At 49.8% G+C, this 23757-nt stretch overlaps 1 protein-coding gene across 7 annotated transcripts; it reads left to right on the top strand.

Annotated features, from left to right (window-relative positions):
* Positions 1 to 810: 810 nt before the first annotated feature.
* Positions 811 to 23196, top strand: USP28 (ubiquitin specific peptidase 28). Of its 7 annotated transcripts, XM_083368530.1 has the most exons (27): positions 811 to 907; positions 3205 to 3282; positions 3915 to 4029; positions 4425 to 4530; positions 4917 to 5079; positions 5460 to 5546; positions 6312 to 6449; positions 6729 to 6802; positions 7574 to 7630; positions 7865 to 7941; positions 8096 to 8244; positions 10083 to 10210; positions 10321 to 10416; positions 11206 to 11367; positions 11659 to 11777; positions 12351 to 12421; positions 13423 to 13651; positions 14327 to 14518; positions 15002 to 15141; positions 15284 to 15469; positions 16209 to 16304; positions 17222 to 17400; positions 17658 to 17736; positions 18083 to 18162; positions 18952 to 19075; positions 20040 to 20235; positions 21702 to 23191. In XM_083368530.1, exons 1-27 carry the CDS (start codon positions 842 to 844, stop codon positions 21875 to 21877), a joined length of 3363 nt encoding a protein of 1120 aa, XP_083224656.1. In that variant the 5' UTR covers positions 811 to 841; the 3' UTR covers positions 21878 to 23191. The 7 variants fall into 7 exon arrangements, with proteins under 7 accessions (XP_083224656.1, XP_083224657.1, XP_083224658.1 ...); XM_083368531.1 differs by lacking the exon at positions 7574 to 7630 and having other exon boundaries at positions 21702 to 23196; XM_083368532.1 differs by lacking the exon at positions 15284 to 15469.
* Positions 23197 to 23757: the final 561 nt, after the last annotated feature.

Below are 23757 nucleotides of genomic sequence, written 5' to 3'. Positions count from 1 at the left end.
GCGGCTGGGCGGGCGACCCGGAGCGCCCCGAGAAGAACGAGGTCAAGGCCGACCCGAGAGGCGCAGGGAGGTCATCCATCCCACCCCTGCAAAGCCCCCTGGCCACGCCGGGGGGGAGCCCTAAAGCAGCGTTTCCCAACCTTAGGAACTTGAAGATGCGTGGACTTCAACTCCCAGAATTCCCCAGCCAGCTCTGCTGGCTGGGGAATTCTGGGAGTTGAAGTCCACGCATCTTCAAGTTCCTAAGGTTGGGAAACGCTGCCCTAAAGGGCCGGCACGAAGCGCCCCGTCCGTGGCTCCCCCAGCCCCGCCAGTCAGAGGCGCACGTCGGATCGCCCCGTGGTGTCTTTTCCCCCGACCCAGGGGGTTTCTCCCTGCGCTGCCCAGAGGGAGCAGCCTCGTCTAGAGGGCCGCTCTGGGGCGCGGCCCGAGCGGGGTGATGCAAGTTGGAAAAGTTGAAAAGGAGCGGGGCCGCGCTCTCGACCGGTCGGTCTTCGACCTGCTTCGAAGTTCGGAGGAGCAGCGCCCCAACGGGACACGCCCCCGCTCCTGATTGGATCTCGGAGCCCCGCGCTTTCCCGCGCTCCCGAGGTCTCCGCCCACACCCGTCACGTGACTTCCCCTCCAGCGGGCGGCGCCCGTCGACCTGCCTGCGCCGGCCTGGCCGAGGGCGGTGGGCGGGGCGCTCAAGCTCTCCGCGGGGGCGGAGCCGGGGAGGGGGCGCGGCCCAATCGGCGCGGGCGTCTCCTCCGCTAGCGGGTGGGCGGGGCCGGTGGGCGGCCGTTGAAGGGGCGGAGCCGCGGCCCCGTCTCGGCCTCTCGGGCGAAGGGCCGGCGGGAGGATGGCGGCCGAGGTGCAGCAGCCGCAGGGCCGGGACGAGCGGGCCGCGGCCGCGGGGGCGGCGCAGGTGAGGCCTTTCCCGCGACAGCCCCGCCAGGTGGGCCGGGACCGCGGCTCCCCGTCCCCCCCCGGCCCTCTCCCCCTCGGGCAGGCGCCCCCCTCCCCTTGAGCAGCCCCCCGCCCCCTCCCCCGGGGAGCCCGCCCTGCTCGGGGCAGCCCCTGATGGCGGGGGGGGTGGACGGGCCAGGGGGCGTCCCTCGCAGGGGGTCTCCCTCGCCTCCCCCGTCCGGCCAGGCTGGAGACCCCCTCTGGCCCCCTTTTGCCACCCCCGCCCCCCTGCCCCCCAGGAGCTGTCTTGAAATGGCGCTCCGGCTGCCTAAGAAGCTCGAAGTTGATATTTCCTTTTTAAGCGAAGTGCCCACACTTTAAACTCCAGCTTTCTTTCTTTCTTTCTTTCTTTCTTTCTTTCTTTCTTTCTTTCTTTCTTTCTTTCTCTCTCTCTCTCTCTTTCTTTCTTTCTTTCTTCCTTCCTTCCTTCCTTCCTTCCTTCCTTTAATTTTTATACCGCCCTTCTCCCAAAGGACTCAGGGCAGTGTACAGGGCAATAAATATAAAAGCAGAATACAAAAGTTAAAAAACAATTAAATATAGTGCCCAAATTTAAAACAATAATTAAAAAGCTTTGGGTGCCCAAGACAAAAAAACCCTTCCCAGCTTATCCTTGTTGACAAAAAGTTGCAGTGGCCACACCCGAGTTGTGATGAGGGAGCTGCTACCTGCCCAGGAAGGCAGTTGCATTAGTTTACCCCGAGTTGCCCGGGTCCAGAACTGGGAGGAGTGGTCTTAAGGGGATTGGACACTTTGGGTACCTACCCAGACCCAAGACAAAATTTAAACGAGTCTTGTTACAATTTATTTAATGTGTGTGCTGCTCATCTCACCTAGAGATAACTCTAGGCGGTTTACAACAAGGGAAAAATGAGAGGAAATATTAAAATATTAGAATAATAACTTTTAACATTTAAATTGACTTAAATTTGACAAAGATGGCAAAGCAGGGAGCAAGATGGGGGGGGGGAGATCAAGCCTTATAATGATAAATGATTATTTTCACAGGACCAGAGAGAACTCTGGCAAATCCCTGGTGCCTCTGCAGGATGATGGCCTTCCTAGTCTTATAGAAATGGGTCTCCAAACAATATCAAATCCAGTAACGTGGATCCAATTTATATTGTACCCCTATGGTATTTTGTAACAGTTAAATGATTAAAGCTGGTGGGGTGTTAGTATTTGGGTAGGATAAGAAATAATCTTGCTTGGGGGTCCAACATTAACCAAATTCTTCATGGAATTGCAGGGCCCGCTAAAAATTGCAAATTTTATCACTTCAAGCTCCCAGGATAAATACATTTTCTTTTAAACGGGTTTGTGCAAATGCCAATTTGCTGATTAGAGCGCCGTTTTCAGTGGGCTGCATATCCAACACCTTGTTGTAAATGAGAAGTGACCAGCCGCCATGGCATGCAGAGCCGGCTTAAAATAGCTTCTCCCAAAGCTCTGCACGTTCTTTGGGCTCCTTGTATGTCTGTGTGCAGCATCTGCCAGTGTTGTGGGGTGGAATAAATACTCGGCTTCCAGATTTGGGGGAGAAAAGGGCCTTTGGGCTGGTGTTTCTCATATAACAGCTCTCCTTCTTCCCTCCGAATAATAAAGTTCTAACTTGCCTTGAAAAAGAAACGGAAAGACGGTGCTTTGTCTTATGAACGCTCCTTGGCCTTGAAAAGATGCTCAGGTTGTGTGTTTTGGTTTCCTGAAGATAAGTAGTCCTCTCGGTTGGGATGTTTGGATTTTCCTGCAAAGGAGACTCGAAACATTCAACATGGAATTATTTTTAGCCAAGCCAGGTGTATCAGGCTAGGAGGATCTTACAGAGAGAGAGAGAGGGCTTTCTTCAAAGAATTTTGTTTACTTAATCCATTTAAATGGCATTTGTCTTACTTTTGCGGGGACTTTGGCTACGTGCTGGCGATGTCACGAGAATAGGGGCACCCGCTAACCAAGAGTAACCATGTTCCTGACAACATAAGTGGTATCGATGCAAAGGGGATAGGGTTGGGAGTCTGGTGACTTCTTCTGTATAATGTGGGGCCGTTTTATTTGTTTTTATTGGTTGCAGTTGTGAAAGGCCCGGAATTAAATAAACAAAAGCCTTTGTTCAGCCCATTGGCACTTGGAAAGGTCTTCCAATCTATTTTTAAAAAAAGGTGCTTTCATGTTTTCTTGTTTTTGTTACAGGCCTTGCCCTGCTGTCCGCTCTGCCTCTTCCCTTTCTGATAACACCCTCTCTCTCCCATTTTAACCCAGACCTGCAGTTTGCTCCTAAGCCAGCTGAAAGAGATCACGGGCATCCACAATCCGCAGTTCCTCCAGGCGGCACTGAAGGTTAGTCCCCTTTGCTGAAATGGGATCCTTAACCTGCTCCCCGTTAAGAAGGGCGTTGGATGATCTGTCTTGAAATTAGTTTAAAGTGGGCTCTGGAAGGCAGACCCCCACCCACCCCCCACCCCGCCACCGTTGCATTGCCCTCCACTCTGTTTCCAACTGCTTCTCTGCTTGTTTTGGCCCTTGAAATCCAAAACGGGCAGCCCTTCTCTCCCGGAGGGGTTGCTCCCAGCCTCGACAAACAGTGGCATTTGGACAGCTGTCCACATTCCTTCTCCAACACGCAGCTCTGCTCTCTGCTCTGCTTCTGCTCCTGCGATTCGCAGCCAGTGCGGCCTGGTCTGGAGTGTGCGTGGACTCTTCCCGCATGGTACCTGAAATCGAGCGCCCAATTTGAAATACACTTTTTCGTCTTCCTTAAAGTTGTCCTGCTCCAGCCACAAACTAGGTTTAACAAAAAAATCCTCTAGAGCGGTGCTTCTGAACCTGGGCAACTTGGTCTATGTGCGCTTCGACTTTAAGAAGTGTAGACTCTCTGGGGAGTTCTGGGAGTTGATGACCACACACCTTAAAGTTGCCAAATTGTGAGAAAGACCTCCTTACAGCAGCAGGGCGTCCTTGTTTCTCCTCAGGCTGCAGATGGAAACCTCATGCAGGCGGTCGGCTTCCTCACAGAAGTCAGTGACCGAGAGTCAGAGGGAGCCCCCACGGCTTCCGACTGCGAGGGACGGGAAAGACAGGCCGCCGGTGAGCCCTTGCTTTTCTTCATAGACTTTTCCAAGGAAGGCTGTGTGCAGACTGTGAAAACCTACACAACGCATTCTGTCCCTCTGGGACGGAGTCCTTATAAATAGAACCAGAGACCAGCAAGGGCCTTTCAGCTCTCTTGCTAAGCCCCGGCTAGCGCTTCGGGGATATAGTGGAAGAACAGTTCTCGGAAATCTCCGTCATCGTGGCTAGGCTGCGTTGAGTCACTTTTGCTCTGGAGGGTGAGGATGACGCGCAGAGCCAAGCAAGCAAGATGTCAGTGGATCACCAAGGGCCTTCTGATTTCTCTCGCTATTAAATGCCTTCTTTGGGTGGGGAGATGGAGCATTTGAACTGCGCTGATGCCTAATATAGGCTCCTGTCTTGATTTCCAGCTCAGGATGAGAGCTCCCAAGAGGAGGCTGATCTTCAGGAACCCGCTCCTTCGGATGGCCAAGATTTCTCAACCGGGAAGAAGGATTTTGCTGCAACCATCAATGCGTAGGTCATTGTTCGGTTTCCCACATTCTTGCTGTGGGAACAACTCCCATGCTCCTTTCTCTCCAGTAGCCTTGTTCCACTCTGCCCCATCCAGGTTGCTGCTGTGTTTGCACGCTTCCGATCCTCACAAGAGAAACGTGGCCAAATGTATTCCAATCAGTTTTCCATTTTCAGGAAATGTCCAGCTGACCAGCATAATCTGTGTTCCCAGCAGAACAGGCTTTTCTGGAGGGCCAAAGTCTACTGAAAGAGGGATGACAATTATCCTTTGGGGATTGCGTGTTGTTCTGTAGTACCTTATCGAGATAGATGAGTTAGCAAAGACGGCTAATTGCTTCTAGCCAAAAAGGCCGCCTTGCAGTTGCTGCCATTTCTGTTTCCGGCAGAGCCTGCGAGCCGAGCGCAGCCGAAAACAAAAACCGTTCCAAAAGGAAACGCTGTGAAGTTTGGGGAGAGAGCACCACTCAGCGTGACTGGCGGCGGGTCAGTGGATGGCCAGTTGGGATGAAGAACATTGGAAACACCTGCTGGTTCAGCGCAGTCATACAGGTAGTTCAGGGTGCTGATGCTTTTCTGGGTCTCTGCTGGCATTGGGGCTCCATCAAACTCTTGCTCAGCCACTTTAAGATGAGTGGACTTCAGTGGGCTGTGGAATTCTGTGGCTGAGATTAAGCACCACTTCTCTAATTAACCACTATTTTTCCTCAGCTGATGTAAGAGCTAATTAGTTTAGGCTTCCCTGCCTGCTTTCTGTCCCTGAGCTGGGCTTTAAGTCACTTAGTGGAGCGTGTAGAGGATGGAGAGAATGGTGCTTACCTGTTGGGGGGCTGCTGTGGCCATCCCTGGTCTCTCCTTTGGCTGAACTGTTACGTAGACTCAACATACAGTCAGCAGTGGAGCAGGAGGTTAATTCCAGGGGTGGTTGTCAGTCTCTCTTCCAGCTGCCAGAATTCCGGCACCTGGTCCTGAACTATTCCCTGCCGGAAGCTGTGCTTGACAACTGCCGCAGCCGAAATGTAAGTGATTCCTGGGTGACGGGAAGGGAACTTCCCTGTTGTTACAACAGGGCTGGCTGAACACTGACAGCCTGCAGGGGTGGGAGACAGTTAAAGGCGAAAGCCAGTTTCTGATTTTTCCAAATTTTTTAAGGACTCTCCTGTGTTCAGAATCCAAAACACAAAAGCTATGCCAAGCTTGCTGTGATTCGATGGCATGATTTATCAGGAGTCTCCAATTTTTGTTTTCTCTAGCAAATTTCAAACCTTTTTGACTCACCCTAATCACGGTCTGAGCCTCTGAGGCTTCCATATGTTAGAATACCACTGCTACCTGTTTTGGCTTTTTTACTACAGTTTACCTTTTGATTAAATGATCCCAAATAGCTTTAAAACCAGCTTGGCAACCGGATGTGTGGTCGTGAACTCCGATCGAGAGAGACGATGCTGGAGTTTCTGGCCAGCCCATAAAGGCTTTCTCTTGAATTTTTCTGGCTGGCAAATTTGGAGAAAATAAACCGGTTGGGGTGCCGTTGATTAGCCCAGGTTGTAACTAGAAGGGAGCAGCCCTGGTCATGCCGGTTTCTTTCCTCTTGGCTGCAAAGCCAGCCCATGCTAATCCATAATGTGCCCTAGTTAGTTTTGGCTTAGATGGTTTCTAAACGGAATCTGGGTTGTGCGAATTGTGCCCCACCAGTCACTCCAGCAGATACAACTTCTGCCGGTCTGGTACCCGTTCTTGGCCTGTTCTTTCTCTGCTTGTTTATTGCACTTCTTGTTTTGCAGGAAAAGAGGAACGTTGCATTCATGCAGGAACTCCAGTGTCTCTTTGCTTTAATGCTGGGAACACACAGCAAATTTGTAGACCCGACGGCCGCCCTCGAACTCCTGAAAGGGGCTTTCAGGTCTCCCGAGGAGCAACAGGTGAAGTTCTTCCCAGGTCTGGGCGGCCACCTGGCCCAGGATCACACCTGGACCACGCTGCTGCTGCTGCGTTTCTCAGCCTGGCTGACTTCAAGGCCCAAAATTTCCCAGTCTGCAGAGAGATTTAATTTGAAGGCAGTTCACAACTCTAACATACAGAAATGTTATAAATTTAAAGTCATTTTAAAATTAAAAATTGAAGTCATCCAGCGGAGAAAACCGTTCAGGTTAAAGGTCTCCACAAAGTAACGTTTGACCTTCCCTCTGACTCCTTTTTAGCAAGATGTGAGCGAGTTCACCCACAAACTCCTGGACTGGCTTGAAGATGCTTTCCAGCTGACGGTGGATGCTGAGTGAGTCTGAAGGAGCTTCAGTGGCCATTTTGTGAAGCTGCCCAGTTGCCAAAATTTGCCGTGAAGAAAATTAAAGCCAATGCCTGTTTGCTTTCCGCTTTGTAGGGTGGTGTGATTCTCTCTGCTACAGCAAGGTGTCGGGGCTGGGTGGGCCTGTGGGTGAACCTGAATGATGTAAAAGTATATTTCTGACCTCAAGCAAGTTGACCTGTTCCAAGCACCTGAGTTAAATTATCAGGGATCCTGAGCTCCAATACAGGTGGCTTGTAACCCAATAAACGCTTGAAACTCCTGTGGTCTCAGCTTTCACACCGGGCTCACTATGGCTAAAGCACTGTACATTTTAGTGAATTGACACAACATCCCCTCTTGTATGGCTGTTTAGGACCCCCCAGGAATGGTTGAGCTCTGGCTGAATTCCTGGTTGTAGCCGGCAGCTCTCTGCCTATAGGAAGCCCACGTGTGGGGAGAAGGGTTTGAGTCTTCTCCTCTATGAGGGCTTGTCGTGGAAATGGGGGACCTCTTGAAGGGAAGAGCATATTGCATCCTCAGCTCCCATCTGCCACCCAAGCTTGCTGAGATCCAGACGAATCCCCCAAAGGCCAAAGATGGGGAAAGCGCATTGCTTAGCTTCTAAACAAGACACCTTTGGGATTAGCATTGTCAACCTGTTTTTTAGAAAAATGGTCAGTTTGCTTTCAGAATAACAGAGGTGGAAGGGACCTTGGAGGTCTCCTAGTCCCTCAGGCAAGAAACCCTATACCGTTTCAGACAAATGTTTGTCCAGTCCCCTCTTGTCCAGTGTTGGAGCACCCACAATATCAGGAGGCAAGTTGTTCCACTGATTGATTGTTCTGCCAGGAAATTTCTCCATAATTCTAGGTTGGAACTCTCCTTCATAAGCTTCCCTCTGTTCCTTCTTGTCCTTTGGAGAAGAGGCTGACCCCCTCTTCTTCGTGGGGGCCCCTCACGTATTGGAAGACTGCTGTCACCCCAGGTCCTCCTTTTCCTTAAACTAGGCGTACCCAATTCACGTTCCCTTGCTTTCTCCTTCTGTGGCAGGAATTCCCAGGACAAATCGGAGAACCCCATGGTTCAACTTTTTTATGGGACTTTTCTAACTGAAGGGGTTCATGAAGGTAAGCTGGAAGACCTTGCAAATTGTCATGGAAGTCTTCTCAGCGCTGTTGCTGGCTCCTCCGGTGTTTTTCTACCCCACTTAAAAGGACAATCTGTTTGGGATTTGGTTTTGTTCTCCTTAAACTGACAGCTGTCCCCCCCTCCCCTATTTAGGCAAGAGGTTTTCCAAAATTGAGACCTTTGGCCAGTATCCCCTGCAGGTTAATGGCTACAAGAATTTGCACGAGTGCTTGGAAGGAGCCATGGTGGAGAAGGAGAGCGAGTCGGACCCTTCCAAGCAGACGGTGACCTATACGCAAGAGGTTAGTGTTGCGGCATTTACACAACTCACAGGGAGCCAGAACAGACTTGATAGTTGACCAACTTGAAAACATAGAATATGATGTACGAGCGCAGGCTGGAGTTGAGGGAATGTTGTGGAATGACTTAACGGCATGCAGTGTGTGACCTTTATATTTCATGCGTTGAGTCTGGAGTGCGAGTGTGATAAAAATATTTTTCTTTCTGTTGAAGCCTGCCCATAGCAAAGAGGCAGTGCCTCTTATTTTCAGGGGATAAAACTACAGTTTTTTATTTAATGGTATGCTTTTTCTTGTTTGTAACTTTGTCTTGTATCTGGGTATATGTGGCACTCTTTTTTTTTTTCACTCTCCAAAAATCATCTACTGAAGCGATCATGTTGCGTACATCTGATATACTTGAAATCTGTTCAGAACTATCCTAGTTTGCTTCCTGCGGCCGGCTGAGGAATTCTGGGAGTTGAAGTCCAGGCTTCTTTGAGTCCCCAAGGTTGAGAAACACTGGTGTAGCGAAAAGAAAAGAATTCAGGATTTGCACTCTTCCTAAATCTGCCTAGGAGATGTTCAGTTTGTGGTCCGAAGATCTTATATATGGAGAGCATTTAAAGCATCCAAGAAACTTCAAAGGTGTTTTTTCAAAAGGCAACTGGACAGGATCCCACCTCCCAGCCGGAACTGATGAAGCTTCTTGGATGGAGAAGCGAAACAATTTCAAAGAAAAAAACTAAGAAAGTCCAGTTGCCTTTTGAAAAAGCACCTTTGAGGCCAGCCTGGCCTGGATGACTGAGGAACCCCGTAGGCATCCGCCCACGGTCCCTGTGGGAAGAAGCGTAATAACTCAGCTTTCACGTGGGTCTCTGGGGGAATCTGAAGGGCTCCAGCTGCCCTGGGAAACTTTGAAAACGGGGGGCTGGCTTAGTTAAAGGAACTCCTTCCATTTCTTCTTCAGCGATATAAACAGGGAACTTGGGGAGGTTCTCCCGAATACGCTGGAAAGAGTAAACGTTACAGCACCTTCTCATAGATGCCGACAGGGCAGACTAGCCACAAATAGCTTCCGAGGGGCGGTGCACTTTTCGTCACAAGGGGCCCGTCTGGCAGCAGATGAGAGGAGTCTATTAAAAGCTGGAGTTCTTGGCCGGGGTTTTTCCAACAGGGCTTGTAGAATTTCAGTGAAACTGTTCTCATCCCGTGTTTGAAATGGTTTTGTAAAAATTAGGGAATAGTATTGAGGGCAGGAGTTGGCTCTGGAGTACCCGCGAAGCAGGTTGCAAAAGTCCCTCTCCGCTTTTGCGATCCTCCAGAATGGATGAGCCTTTGGCTTTTTAAATATATTTTGAGAGGTGTGGAAAGAAAGTGGGAATGGGGAGCACCAGGTTTGCCCCTTAAAACTTCCAGCTCTTCCTAAAAAGCGTCTTGGCCCATCCATTTGCAGCGTGCAGTTCTAATTCAGTGTTTCTCAACCTGGGTGACTTTTAAGACGGGCGGACTCCAACTCGTATGTGCTGTGCTGGCTGGTGAATTGAAGTGCGCCTGTCTTAAAAGTGGCCCTGGTGGAGAAACACTGCTGCCAATCAGTTGAAGCTCCGGACATCTGTTTCCTGCTTAGCAAGTGGTTTGTGAGAGGCCTTAACTACCTTGAAAATATACTGATTTTTCACCAAATCCATACAATCAAATTTGCTGAACTGAAACAGTGATTCCTCTTTTTCTGGGTCTGGCGTGAAATGGGATCCAAGTGATTGTTTTTCTTGCTTGTATATGGAGAACATTGTTAATGGGGAAAAAGGCGGTTTATAATTAGCATCCATGCATCTGATTCTGTTGCATCTCTGTTTCAGCGCTGGTTTACAAAGCTGCCCCCAGTCCTGACCTTTGAACTTTCCCGGTTTGAGTTCAATCAGTCCCTCGGGCAGCCAGAGAAGATTCACAACAAGCTAGAATTCCCGCCAGTCATTTACATGGATAGGTAAAAAAAAATAAAAGCTTTGTGGCTTGAGACTTCCAAACCTGCAAAAAAGATATTGTGGGGTTGCGTTAAGAGAGAGCATGCAGCTGTCAAAACTATGTTTCCTTTAGGTTCATGTATGGCAATAAAGAAATTATTCAAGCTAAAAGAGAAGAGATCGGGCAACTGAAAGACCAGATGACTCTTCTACAGCAGCAGCTGGAAAAGTAGGTAGTCTTCCTCAAACTCTGAATTTTGCCTTGCAGATGAGATGAACTGAAGCTCAGCCAGCCGGCATCTCTCTCCCACTTTCTGGTCAGGGACAAGAACCGAGCTTGTCTGTCTGTCCTTGGACAGGGGTATTGGGAGGAAGCTTCTTAGAAGCCTCTACCCATGTAGATTTATTTTAGATTTTCTGGAGAGCTGCACAAGGTTGTTCTTCGGATATACAACAGCCAACCTGCCATCCCTTTCGGCAGCTGGCCAGCCCATTCTCTCTTCGACTAGCGTAATGCAGGCCCGGAAGGAGAGGCTTCTGTCTCTTGTACCCTTTGAAGAATCTGTTCGAAGAGGCCCAGGAGCAGGACGGGAAAACGGGACTTCTATCCAAAAATATCAGTAGTCAACCATGACTTAATATTTTCCCCATGTTCAAGGGGCAAAGGAAAATAAACCTTTTATCACTGGTATAGTTTTGAGCCCTGATGGCGCAGTGATTAGAATGCAGTATTGCGGGCTAACTCACTGCCACCAGCTCGATCGTGATCAGCTCAAGGTTGACTCAGCCTTCCATCCATCCTAGGTCGGTAAAATGAGGGCCCAGTTTGTTGGGGGCAAATATGCTGACTCTGAAAACCGCTTAGAAAGGGCTGTATAACACTGAAACAGTATATAAGTCTGTAAGGGCTGTATTGCTATTGCTGTTTGATCCCCTTGAAGGGGAAGGCCTTGCTAAGTTGAGTTAGGGAAGACTGATGATTTTGAAGTGGGTCTGATGATAGTTTGCTCCTAATTAGGTACCTGAGATACGGTTCCGGCACAGACCGCTTCCCCTTGCCGGATATGCTGCAGTCCGTTCTTGAGTTTGCCAGGACCAAGCTTTCCTGCGCAACAACTACAACAACAGCAGAAATGAAGGCAGAAAAAGAATCCTCGGAAACGCGTAGCAAGCCAAGCAGGTAAAACTGGGCCAAGTTTGGTGTGGCTTTCCATCATGGCTGTATCCAGATTGAAGCAATCAGATGATAAATCCGATTGTTTTGCCTCCTAGAAATAATGCCGGTTTGGGCGTGGGGGTGTGGGGGGAAGGTCTAGAAACTCAGAGAAAAATGTATGTAGGTCCCGATCAGCTGCATTTTTAAAGCCGTTTTCCTGATTTCCATCTTGTTGCCACCTCTGGCTTTTGAGGAGCGCTAGCAGCCCAGGCGGAGAGGCAGCAGCTGACTGAGCCCCTCTTTCCCTCCACCCAGGCGCCCAGGGGAGACGTCAGATGAGCCCCTTCCTCCTCGGGCCGTCTCCGAAGATGAGATGAGTCTGGTCGTCTCCTGCCTGCAGCAGTGGAGGGAGGAGGTTGAGCAGGACATGGAAGGTCTGTGCCCAGAGATTTCACATTTCATTCAAGAGTTGCTGTTTAGCAGCCGAGATTTTCCTGTTTGCATAAGGTCTGATTTGCATCCCGTTCTTGCCCGAACTGGAGAAGGTGGCAAGGTATCGAGGCCATGTGCCTGTCACAGTGTTAAGTCTCTTTTTTTGACGTTGGTGGGATGCGATCAGGAAGTCATAATAACTGATCTCCCTCAGAGGACTTCGCAGTTTTCATGGTCGGGACTAGGGCTGAAGTTTCCTTGGCAAAGGACGACACCTTGTCTGGCCAAAGAGGAACATCTTCAAAGGCCTGAATCATCCAGTTCACCTCTCTAGATCCAGCCATCTTTCAGGGCCAGCCTCTCCCTGAATTTGAGCATTGCCCCAGTCTGGCTCCGGGGAGGGTCCTTTGCCCTGCTCTCCACAAAATGTCCTGACATGCAATTGAGGACCACTGTGATCAGTCCCGCATCTCTTAGGTGGAGGCATCTTTAGAGATTGGTAAAACAATTCTTACCTTTTCTTTAAGAAAACGTAACTGTTGCTCGCTCGCTTACTGTTTTGCTTTGATTCACAGACTTGAAGACTTCCATGCTGACGCTTTCTGAGTCGATGGATCATATCTATGCTGATCCTCAACTCTGCCAGGTAGGGTGTCTTCCTGGTTGTATGAGCACTTCTGACCTCGTACTGGCACCGGTTCCCCAGAAATAAAATCTGGTCATATAAGAGAGAGATTCATGGTTGAATGAATTAATACTTTCCATTTTTTCCAGAAAAGGTAATTTGTTCCTCCATATAAAATTAGCCTGGATTTCTGGTTTAATTTGGGAATACCTGAGAATTCAGACTCTATATTCTCCTACAAACAATGACTTTACCTTGTTTTTGAAAATGATTTGTTCAGGTCAGTCATAGCTAAACTACAGGCACTTGTATCTGCCTGCTGGTTTTTTTTGCCACGCATTGAAATGCAAGGTGGAACTTCCGAGTATCATACCTGGCATGGTTGGTTCACTGTTGTCTCTCAAAAGAGGCTGAGCATTTTAATGGAAGAGCTGGAACCTCCTGGTTTTTGTTTGCAGAGCTCCTGCCTTTTCTCTCTAGTACACGGGTCTCCAAACTTGGCAACTTCAAGACTTGCGGACTTCAGTGCCCAGAATTCTTCAGCCAGCCAAGATGAGGAATTCTGGGAGTTGAAGTCCACAAGTCTTAAAAGTTGCCAAGTTTGGAGACCCCTGGTTTAGTACATAGCGAAGAGGAGCTTGGGCGTGTTCTGGATTGTACGGTGTTTTGCTCTTCCATCCCCAGCAGGATCAAACGTCAAGGTCCTGTTTGTTGCAAGAGTTCTCTGACGAATGGCTTCCACCGAGCGCCACTCGGATGGACGTGTCGTTGGTAGCTGGCCCTGGCCCTGACTGGTCTGGCCACAACGGTCTCTGCAGCCCTGCTTACCAACATCTAAAGCCTTGTTGTTCCCCCAGGAAAGGAATCTGCGCTAAGCCTTGATTATATGAATGGATCATTCTTAACAGGCGCAACAGCTGAGAATTTGCCTCATCAAATCTTCCCCCGGTCATGTTACTTCACCTGCTATAAATAAACCTGAGTAACGATGGTGTCTGCGTGTGTGTGTGTGTGTTTTCCAGGTCCCTTATCACTTGCACGCCGTGTTGGTCCACGAAGGCCAGGCCAATGCTGGCCATTACTGGGCCTACATCTACAGCCTGCCTCAAAAGACCTGGCTTAAGTACAACGACATCGCCGTGACAGAATCCTCCTGGGAGGAACTGGAAAGGGATTCGTTTGGCGGCTTGAAAAATGCCAGCGCCTATTGCCTCATTTATGTTAGTAAGAAACTACCACACTTCGCAGCAGGTGAGGATCTGAACTCAGTTCTTGGTGATGCCTCTTCCCTCTTGGGGGCTGGAGACCCCTGGGTAAGTTAAGTTAAGAAGGGCTGCTTGAGAAGAGCTTTCCTGTCCTCTGCTTGGGAGTGGACCATGGTCTCTTCTTCGGTGCCTTTGTGGAGGAGATATGCATCCCTTGAAAGGAATGGGCCTTCGGGAGAATCTGTCTCTCCATCCTGGTTCCATGTATTTGGGATGGAAGCAGCCTCACTTTAGTTCCAAGAGGAATAAACTTAGGAGTTGGTAAGCAGTCTGGGGCCAGTTGGGGACGGCAGGGCAAACCACTTCTGGAAATGCTGCCAGGAAAACTGGGTGAACTTGTCCAGGCAATTGCCAGGAATCGAGACTGACTCGAAGGCACAAATATCCGTAGAGGCAGTTGCGAAGGCAGGAAAGAGATGGGACTCTGTACTCTTCATCTATTTGGTCCTGGATGTGCACACAAGGCACCACTAGTCCCTTCTCAACAACTGGCCTTTGGTGCTGGAGACCGTATGTAACCATCAGGACTGCTGGTAGCAACTTGTAGCCCCAGCATCCCAATATAAGAGCAAAGGGCAGGTTACAAACCACGAAAGTTAACCAGGTGTCTTGCTTGTTCAGACGGGCCAATGAGGACCCTCTGCTTATCTTTCTTTGGTAGTTTACGATGATGGGCAACCAGAGAGAGAAGTAGAAGTGCTGCCTCTGGAACTTCAGCGTTACATCGAAGAAGACAACTGGAGGGTAGAACAGGAGATGGCTGAGCTGGAAGAGCAGTCCTGCAAAATGGCCCAGATAGAGCAATCCTCGGCCCCTGTGGAGCCCCAGAACCTGTCTTCTGACTCAAGCCAAGGTGAGGAAAAGGCCCGCTCCGTTCAGAAACCCTTCTGCCTTTGCCTTCTGATACCAGCAAACAGGGAGTGAAATTGCAGGCCAGGAAATGATCGTCACGCAAAACGGCATAAAGAGCTTTGATCAGGCTAAGAGAAACACATTTGTGGGCCTGTGAGCAGAGAAGAGCGCAAGACTCTCTATGGGTAAAACGGAGGTGACCAAAACGAGTGTGATCCTTGCAGTGAGTCCTAGCTGGGGCAGGCTCCTAAATTTACATTTTACTGTCTTGATTTCCCCTGAATCTTCCCTACACTAAATGTGGGTGCTGTTTAGTAGCTCCTTTTTTTCCTGGAAGTCTTCTGGAGACTAGCCCAGTCAGCCTTTAAAAATACCAGCATCCTTTAGCTGCAGATTTGGATCCTGCCAACCTCAACGGCTCCCCGTAATATCTTTGGGAAAGCGTAAAACCTGGACAATTCCTCTCCGCTCTTTCTCCTTCCAGAACATTCCTTCCCCTGCGAGGGTGGGGCCCATTCACTCTCCTCCGAGCACGCCGTGATGGCCAAGGAGCAGACTGCCCAAGCCATCGCCAAGACGGCCGATGTCTACGAGAAGGATGGCATCCCGGCTGCTCTGGATCAGGTGAGGGTCCTCCTCAGCGGTCCTCTTCCTGCCTCTCCTGCTCTTGCCCTCCTTGGGCCACTGCTGCTGCTCCTCTTGCCTTCCTCTCACTGCCTCCTTCTCCTCCTCTCTCCCCCCCCTCCCTCCCCCGGTGCTGCCGCAGCCCAAGGAGGCAGATGCAGAGAAGGCCCCCTCGGAGGAAGGCAGCCCCTCGGCGCAGGCAGAAGAGCCCCAGGAAACGGGGCGGATGGAGCCTTCTGCCCCACCCAGCTCTCAAGTCTCAGAGGTGGAGATCCCCAGTGTGGGGAAGATCCTCGTTAGGTCAGATGCGGACGGCTATAACGAGGAGGTACCGTCTCCGCCGGGGCAGCCCTGGCAGTCAAGAGCTGGGAAGTGGGGAAAACTGGACGAGCCGCCCCTGCCTGCCAGAGCCTCCCAGGGTTTATTTGCAAGAAGCTGCCCAGCCACGGGCCCCGAGAGCTGTTCTGTTCCTGACGGCCTCCTTCCCCAAATGGAAAACTTCCTCTGCTTTCCCATGTAGTTGCACTGATGGCTGGCTATCGACATGCAACTCAGCTAACGTCACGCGGCATAGCCGGGTCTGCCTGTAAAATGCGATGGTGCTGTAGGGAGAGGCTACCTGGCTCCTTATTTTATCGCTTCGGGTTATCTGTGTGGTCCGTAGTGCTCTCTGTGATCTAGCATTATATTTCACGACCCAACGAGGTAAGGTCATCAGTAGTGGAAGTGCAGGCCCCCCACTCCCTTTTAGCACTGATGATGTTACCTAGTTGGGTCATGAAATGTCTGCAAGATCACAGCCAAGCTCGGAGAATCCCAAGGACCCCACTTTTCAGTCCTGAGCTATAGAGATTCTCTTCTATCAGTTGCCTTCCAAGGATCTGGATACGGGGACCCACTCAAAGAATATCCTCCCTAAGCTGAACTCGGCTCTTTTGCCAGTGGGATGATGGAGAGCTTGTTTCAATCCAGCCTTTTTCCTCCCTCCCCTCCCTCCCTCTCTCTGTCTCTCTCTCTCTCTCCCTCTCTCTCTGTCTCTCTCTCCTCCTCCTCCTCCTCCGTGGCAGGTGATGCTTAGCCCCGCCATGCAAGGGGTGATCCTGGCCATTGCTAAAGCTCGTCAGACCTTTGATCGCGATGGGTCTGAAGCAGGGCTAGTCAAGGTAGTACTTTACATCTAAGCGCACATGTCTGTTTTTTTTCTGCCCACAAGGGATGAGGTGTCTTCTCTGGCTCGGGGGGGCCGTCTGCTTAGTTCCCTTTTTTTGTCTTGGGATGGGATGGGATGCAGGAGCAGGTGGTGGCCAGCTGGATGCAGGAGTGGTGCTTTTGTCCTTTGGAGGGAGAGTTTGAGGCTTAATAACCTTCATCCGGTAGAGAAGAGGGGACGTTCCTCCCTTATTGAAAGAAATGGGAGCCAGAGGTGTTTGCTCGCTCTGCCTGCTAATGCCTGAGCCCGTTTCGTACTTATAAAAAATTCTAACTAGGAAAGGTTCGTCTTCCCGGCTGACATTCCAAAAATCTGGAAGTCTTCTTGATTCAAAGCAGAAAGCAGGAGTTATCCAACTCCTTTGTGGAAATCCTTTCCGCAGTTAGAAAAAATAAATCTTCAAGGTAAATTTCACGTATTGTTTATTCATCTGTCCAAGATCACATTGCACCTTAAGGTGCCCCTTAGCATCTGAAGGGACTTTTACAGTTGTAGCAATTCTAGACACTTAGAACACATCTGTGCTATACAAGCAGCCTTCTCTGATCAACACTGAAGAGCAATAAAGTAGGGAAACACCAAAAAACAAACCGCTTTAAAAAAAGCTATCGTAGACCATCATCAAGGGTAGCCATTTCCTCTTTACGACTGGAACAGATTACACGTTCAGGACGTTTGTTCATGCGACCAACTTAGAGATTCCTGGGCTTTCTCTGGCGCATCCAGCAGGTTCCTGTAGATTTCCTGTCGCATGTCAGGGTCAGAAAAAATCTCCCTCCCCTTGAAATCAGCTGCAACACAAAGGAAGAATCTGTGTTGTGGATTCATAATGAGAAAGAATGGTAAAGTTTCGATCACCGACTTCCCCAGGCATTCCGTGAAGAATACTCCAGACTCTACTCATTGTCAAGAGAGACCCCAACGCCCCAGAGCGACCCCCGCCTTCAACACGTCTTGGTTTACTTGCTGCAGAACAGCGCCCCCAAGCAGGTGGTGGAACGGAGCCTCCTGGAGCAGTTTGCAGACAGAAACCTCAGCTACGATGAGAGGTCGGTGCAAAGCCAGCGGAGAGGGACGCGATACCCAAAGAAGTGATTTGTGGCCCACGGTTGACCTTTGGGGCCCGTGATGCTCTCTGAGCTTGGCGGTTTGCTTGCAGGGGTGTCGTTAGGGTTGGGACGTGCACAAGGCACGAAGGAGCCATCGTTGCTGGAAAACCACTTACCCTCAGCTTTGATGGAAGCAAATTAAATTTAAAATGTTTGTCTGGATTCCCACTGTTCCTTCTCTCTGTTCTGGGAAACAGGTCAATTAGCATTATGAAGGTGGCACGAGAAAAGCTGAAGGGAATTGGCCCAGATGAGGTGGACATGGAAGAGTACAAGGTAAGAAGCCCTGACTTTCAAACCGGACGCACAGAGGCAGAGCGTTTGTGAAAAGCAGGCTGGCTCCCGATTCTCTGTCACAGCCTGCTCTGTGGAAATAGCCCTTGTGCTGCTGCTGCTGCTGCTGCTTTACAGAGTGCCGGCTGAGCGTGTCCAGCCGCTCACCTTTAGCCGCAAGACGCCCCTAAGTGGAATAACCGACCTTGGCTGTGGCTTGGCATCACCTGGGGAGGCCAGAGACCGCTGGGGCTGCAAGCCACGGCAGGGCAGGGCAGAAGCACCACGAAGGGAGGGGAGGAAGTTGAACGCAACCGCCGCCTGGCTTCTGTTTTCTGTTTCCGGGCAGAAATGGCACGAAGACTACAGCTTGTTCCGCAAGGTGTCCGTTTATCTCTTGACCGGGCTGGAGCTGTATCAGAAGAACCAGTAAGTTCCTCGGCTGAGATTTTGGGCCTGTTGAGTTGCTGTTTCGACAGATGCACCGTGTAAGGTTGTCAGTGTGTTGTGCGTGGTCCCGACAGTGGGCAGAGTTGGGTTTGGCCTCCGTTTTATGCACTTAACTGAATCGTCGTGCAGTTTTGTACAATATGAGGAGAAACCACTCAATTTTAATAAGCGATAATGAAAGTTCTGTTTTGTCCAGAAAGCTGACTCCAAACCCCTTGAGCATTCTCATGAGAAATTTGTTGGGAACAGAGGCAGGCTGTTCAAATTCCTCCTGCACTTGTGCAGGGCTCTCTGAGGTTGCTGGTATTTAACCTTCTGCTACTCCTAAAAGGATCAAAACAGGAATGTATTTCTGGTGATTTTAAGTTCAGAAAGACATTCTAAAACTTCTTTACTTCGCTTCGACTCCCATTGATAAAGCCTTTTACCTCTAGAACAGAGGTCCCCAGCCTTTTGGGCACCAGAGACCACCGGTTCCGTGGAGAGAGGTTTTTCCACGGACCGGAGGGTGCCTGGTTTGGTGTGCTGCCTGCATCCCACGCATGGGGCTTTGCTTGTTTGTGTGGACCGGTTGCTGGCATGCCCCGGCCCAGTACCGGTCCACAGACCGGGGGTTGGGGACCCCTTCTCTAGAATAAACCAAATAAAAATGATGGTCCGAGGGTGGAGCCGTTGTGGGCCATCTGACACCGGATATGTTTGTATCCATCCATCACAGTGACCGGACATGATGCGCACACACACACCCTTTTTTCTTGCCCTCGTCAGGTACTGCGAGGCTCTGACCTACCTGGTGTACGCCTACGAGACCAACTCTGTCCTGCAGGCCAAAGGGCCCAGCCGGGGCGCGGACTCGGCTCTGATCGCTCTTTACAGGAGGAAGTGCCTCTTGGTGGGTATTCAGGGGACCCCTCCCCTCCTCCCCCCTCCGGGGAGCCTGTGGATCGGAGGCAGAGTTTTCACATCATTCCTCTCGCTGCCGTCCAGGTTTAGGTTGAAAATGGGATATTGCCCAACGCTCCTTACATCGCCGTAGCTACAGGCAGTCCCCGACTTACAACAGTTCATTTAGTGACCATTCAAAGTTACAACGGCATTGAAAAGAAGGGACTTGTGACCATTTTTCACACTTACGACCATTGCAGCATCCCCGCGGTCACGGGATTTACATTCGGAAACTTGAAAACTGACATTTACGACAGTTGCAGTGTCACGTGATCCCCTTTTGCGACCTTTTGACTAGCAAAGTCAAGGGAGAAGCCAGATTCACTTAACGACCGTGCTACTCATTTAAGAACTGCAGTGATTCACTTAACGAACGTAGCCAGAAAAGTCATGAAATGGGGCAAAAGTCTCTTAACAAATTTCTCAATTAGTAACATAAATTTTGGGGTCAGTTGTGGTCGTAAGTTGAGGACTGCCTGTCTTTTAAAAAAAGATCGTATCAGGTGCCTGCAAATGGTTATCCTCCCAACCTGCCCCTTTTAATTGAGAAGTTGCTTAAAATTTGGAAGCACACACCAGATAGACCAGTTTAACTTTGGGGTAATTCTTTTGGCTATTTCCTCCCCCCCCCCCCCGGCAGATTCTGTATGCGACAGGCTCTCTTGATGGCTGGACTTCGACTCCCAGAACTGCCCAGGCGTCTTCAAGCGGCCACCTTTGACAAACGCGGCCCTAACTGGACTGTGTTGCTCAGCCTTACTGACCTTAAGAGGCCCGGCTGGCTGGGGAATTCTGGGAGTTGACATCCGGCCGTCTTCAAGTGGCCGAGCTTGAGAAACTGCTTTCTAGAAATACCCGGGCTCATTGTGCCGAGACCCTCACCAGCCGACTCTGACGGTGCTTTGCTGCAGAGGCTGAACGACGCCGCAGCGGCCCTCTTTGAAAGCGGCAACGGGAAGGAGGTGGACGAGGGGGTGAGCGTCTTGAACGAGCTGGTCATCCCTTGCATGCATCTCATCATGAACAACCATGTCTCCGGAGACGACCTGGATGCCATTGAGGTCATGAGGAACCGCTGGTGCGCCTACCTGGGAAAGGACGTGGGCGGTAAGAAAAGTGTCCTGGGCGCCATGCCAACTTCCTTCCACCTACTTTAGTTGCCTCTCTGTGTTCTCTCTGTTTACCTATTGGGCCCTCTGATCTTACCCAAATAGAAGCAAGAATAAAGACGGTAGGACAGTGGGGAAGGGGATGCGGAGAGTGCAAAGTGTAAATAGAAAACAACAGAAAGAAAAGCATTAAACTCCCAATTTTTTCCAGTGTGGTAGAATAAAGGTAATAACATTTCATCCTCCACTTTTTAGTTTTGCATACTTAGAATACACTAACCATTTCTATCGCAACAAACTTATCTGATCAGCAAATCAGGATTGCATTTAGTTTTACCTGTCAGAAGCACAACATCTAGAAGCAGTTTCCAAGCAGAGATAAAATTGGATTTTCTTAATTTGGCCACCTCTGCTAGCTCTATCAACGCTGCAAAGATGGCGAAGATGATGGAAGATTGGATTTCCCTCGGGGGGGGGGCACTTTAGTCAAGTTACATTCTGTGTTGTTGATAGTCCTGGATGTATTCAAATCACGGACCTGGACTTTTAAGAGGAGACGCTTGTCAGCTGATGATTACTCCAGTGCAAGCAAGTTTGAGTGGCTTCCTGGATTGAAGGAGGGGGCATGCCTGAGCTTGCTTCTTGGTGAGGAGTTGCAGCAAGCATTCTCTGCTGTGACCTGAAGTGGTTAGGTGCACATTTGTGCATCCAGGATAGTACTTACTCCATTTTCATGGCAGCAGGCTGAGCCTGGTGATCCAGTTGCTCAGCTGAGCCATCAAAAGTGCAGCCCGTCAAGTTTTCTCACAGAAAACTTGAGACCAGAAATCGTACAGAGGGAAGGCAGGTGGCTCTGCAGACGGAAGGCTTATTCTTGGGAACAGAAACAGCTAAAGAAAATACAGTCATCTGGAACCTTAAGCTGCTGTATTTTTTATTTTATGTAGACGTTTGTATAGCTGCCCAACCCACCGAACGCAACTCTGGGTAACACAACCAACCACCACTAAAACAATACAACAAGCATTAAAACAATTAAGCATAAAGAAAACCAAGATTGTGGGGGAATAAAAACCACCCAAAGACAAAACAGCCATTTCACAAGCTCCCCCTCTCGGGGTCTCTGGGGTTCCTGGCAGCGATGGAGCTAACCTCCCCTTGGGGTGTTCCAGAGGGCAGGAGCCACAGCTGAAATGACCCCCCCCCCCTTTCCAGGTTCCTCTAGGTCAGGGGTAGGCAACCTTGGCTCTTTTATGACTCGTGGACTATGAGTCATAAAAGAGCCGAGGTTGCCTACTCCTGCTCTAGGTGAAACTCTTTGCCAGTGGGGCCTGCCACATGCCTCTCCTGCTGGACCCGAGGGACCGGCAGAGGTATCTCCCCCATCTTATGGAGCTGCTGAGAAGCTACTTCAAAGGGCCCAGCTTGCTGGTTTTCCATAATGTTCTCTTTCTTCCCCTGCAGAGAAGCTGCAAATGAAGCTGGGCGAATTTCTGCCCCGCCTGCTGGACTGTTCTCCGGAAGGAGTGGTTCTCAAGGAGCCCCCCAAGATCCGCCCCAACTCGCCCTACGATCTCTGCAGCCGGTTTGCAGCCGTTATGGAGTCCATTCACAGGGCCTCGGCGGTGGCCGTGAAATAAGGCAGTGAGCCTCTCGGCTTAAACCCTGGAGGCCCCTGAGCCCCCCAGGAGTGGAATCTGGGGGGGGCTCCTCAAGGAGAGGGACTGTGCTGAAAGACCCCACTTTCAGCCTAAGCAGCGATGTGATGCATGTCTAGGGAAGAGCTGGCAGGTGTGGGGCTCTTGGACATGTACCAGTTGCATGCAGGCAAGGGTTTTGGAACGCCCAGTGAGTTTCCCCATTGTTAAATGATTGACTTCAGTTCCTGCAAGGAGCTTGTGGGGGGGCCTTTTTAGAAGAACTCTGCCACTTTGAACTAAGCATTGTATATAGACAATTCCATCTTGCCGAGTTTATCTGGCCAGTGGTTTAAGGTGCTTCTGGAGAGCATTCTGTGTGGACCCCTTGAACGTTAAAGGCGCCTGCCTGCCACCCGTGCTGATCTCTCGTGTGTTCATTTGGCACGGCCGGCCTCCGTGGACGGATCAGCCCACAGCAGTGCCACTGATTGTGAGGAGGGCTGTGTGGAATACTGTCGAGGGGCCCTCGACCCTCGCTGACTTTCAAGCCTAGCAAGTTCAGGCATAAGTCAAGTCATCGCCAGGGGCTTAAATAGCATGTGGGGCAGTTCTGGTAAAGGAACGTGTAAGCCAGGTTGACTGGCAGTGAGACAATACATGTGTTAGCAGTCCATCTGCTCTCTTAGTCAGCCGTTCTTACGGGTGAGCCACTTGGCATGCAGCTGCTGCCCTGGCTGCTGGTTTAGGAACTGGCATTTGTGCCAGAGGAGGAGGAGGAGAAGGAGGACAGTACTGCAGAACCAGCAGAGGGCAGAGATCAGAAGCAGCTTCCTTGAGCCTTCCCCCAAATAATTTCTTGAATGTCAATCACTGAAGTTTAATTACCAGAGAAGTATTGGCAAAGTACGCACTGAAGTCAGGATAAAACCAAGTTGAATAAATCACACTTTTAATGGTTATATTTTTCCTCAAGATCTTTTAAAGCAACCTGTTTTTATTAGACCGCTAACAAATTGAGATGGAAATACAAATCTGATGACATTTCTGGTTTCAAAGTGCAATAAATATTACCCTAAAAATATTTGTACTTTTTTCTATCCTTGAAAAATACAGTGTCGTCTTCTCTTTCAGCAATAATTTTGAAGCCTTAAGGCCTGCCCCTGGCAGTTATTTCACACACTAAACCCAACAACCTCTTAATTTCCTTAGATTTGGGGAATAAATAAATGGCTCCATCATCTCTGGCTATAATCCTCAAAGAGGTTGACTGGTTGCAGATTGCAGAAGGTTGAATCTAGAACTGTTTTGAAGTTGAAAACTCTTCCTACGTGACTTCTCTATCAAAAATGGTGGTGCAACAATCCAGCTGTTGTGTCTCCTGTTGATGACAGGTTGCCTTAAGAAGGCATCAAATTCGAAAGGAGAGTTCACTGAACAAAACAACGCTCACTGCTGAATTCATCCGTGGAAGCTGACCTAATGCCTTGGTTTATGGATTGCTTCCTTCTACCCCCTCCTGAAACAATTATCAGAGTATCCCAAAGTCAGCTCAAGATTACTGATCTGTCTCTTATGCAAAGTTAAAGAGTTCCAATTTCTTGTAAGCCCTTAATTGCTTTTTTAAAGCCTAACAATGCTTGTTGAAGGGACCTTTCTTTTGCAGACATTCTATCCTCCTTGACCAACATTCCTTCCATCAGTAAACGGGATGTTTTTACATCATTCTTCTCCAAAAGATTAAATGTGGGGGCAGGGAGGAAAAGAAAGCATTGTCTTCTACATCAGAGTAGATACAGGCTCAAGTACCCTCAAACAGTACATACTCAATACATTTCTAATTTGCAATTATGGAGAAAAAGCTACAGGACACAAGAGAATGC

The sequence above is a fragment of the Vipera ursinii genome, assembly GCF_947247035.1.
Source record: "Vipera ursinii genome assembly, chromosome: 8".
Taxonomy (NCBI): domain Eukaryota; kingdom Metazoa; phylum Chordata; class Lepidosauria; order Squamata; family Viperidae; genus Vipera; species Vipera ursinii.
Note: the sequence above shows the minus strand (reverse complement) of the source record. Positions and strands in the feature narration are given on the sequence as shown.

Excerpts from the sequence above, each read along its gene's own strand:
- USP28 (XM_083368530.1), top strand. The coding sequence starts at position 842 with ATGGCGGCCGAGGTGCAGCAGCCGCAGGGCCGGGACGAGCGGGCCGCG. Across the intron at positions 4,531-4,916 it reads TTTGCTGCAACCATCAATGC|AGCCTGCGAGCCGAGCGCAG; the intron begins GTAGGTCATTGT and ends TGTTTCCGGCAG. Across the intron at positions 14,519-15,001 it reads GTCTTCTGACTCAAGCCAAG|AACATTCCTTCCCCTGCGAG; the intron begins GTGAGGAAAAGG and ends TTCTCCTTCCAG.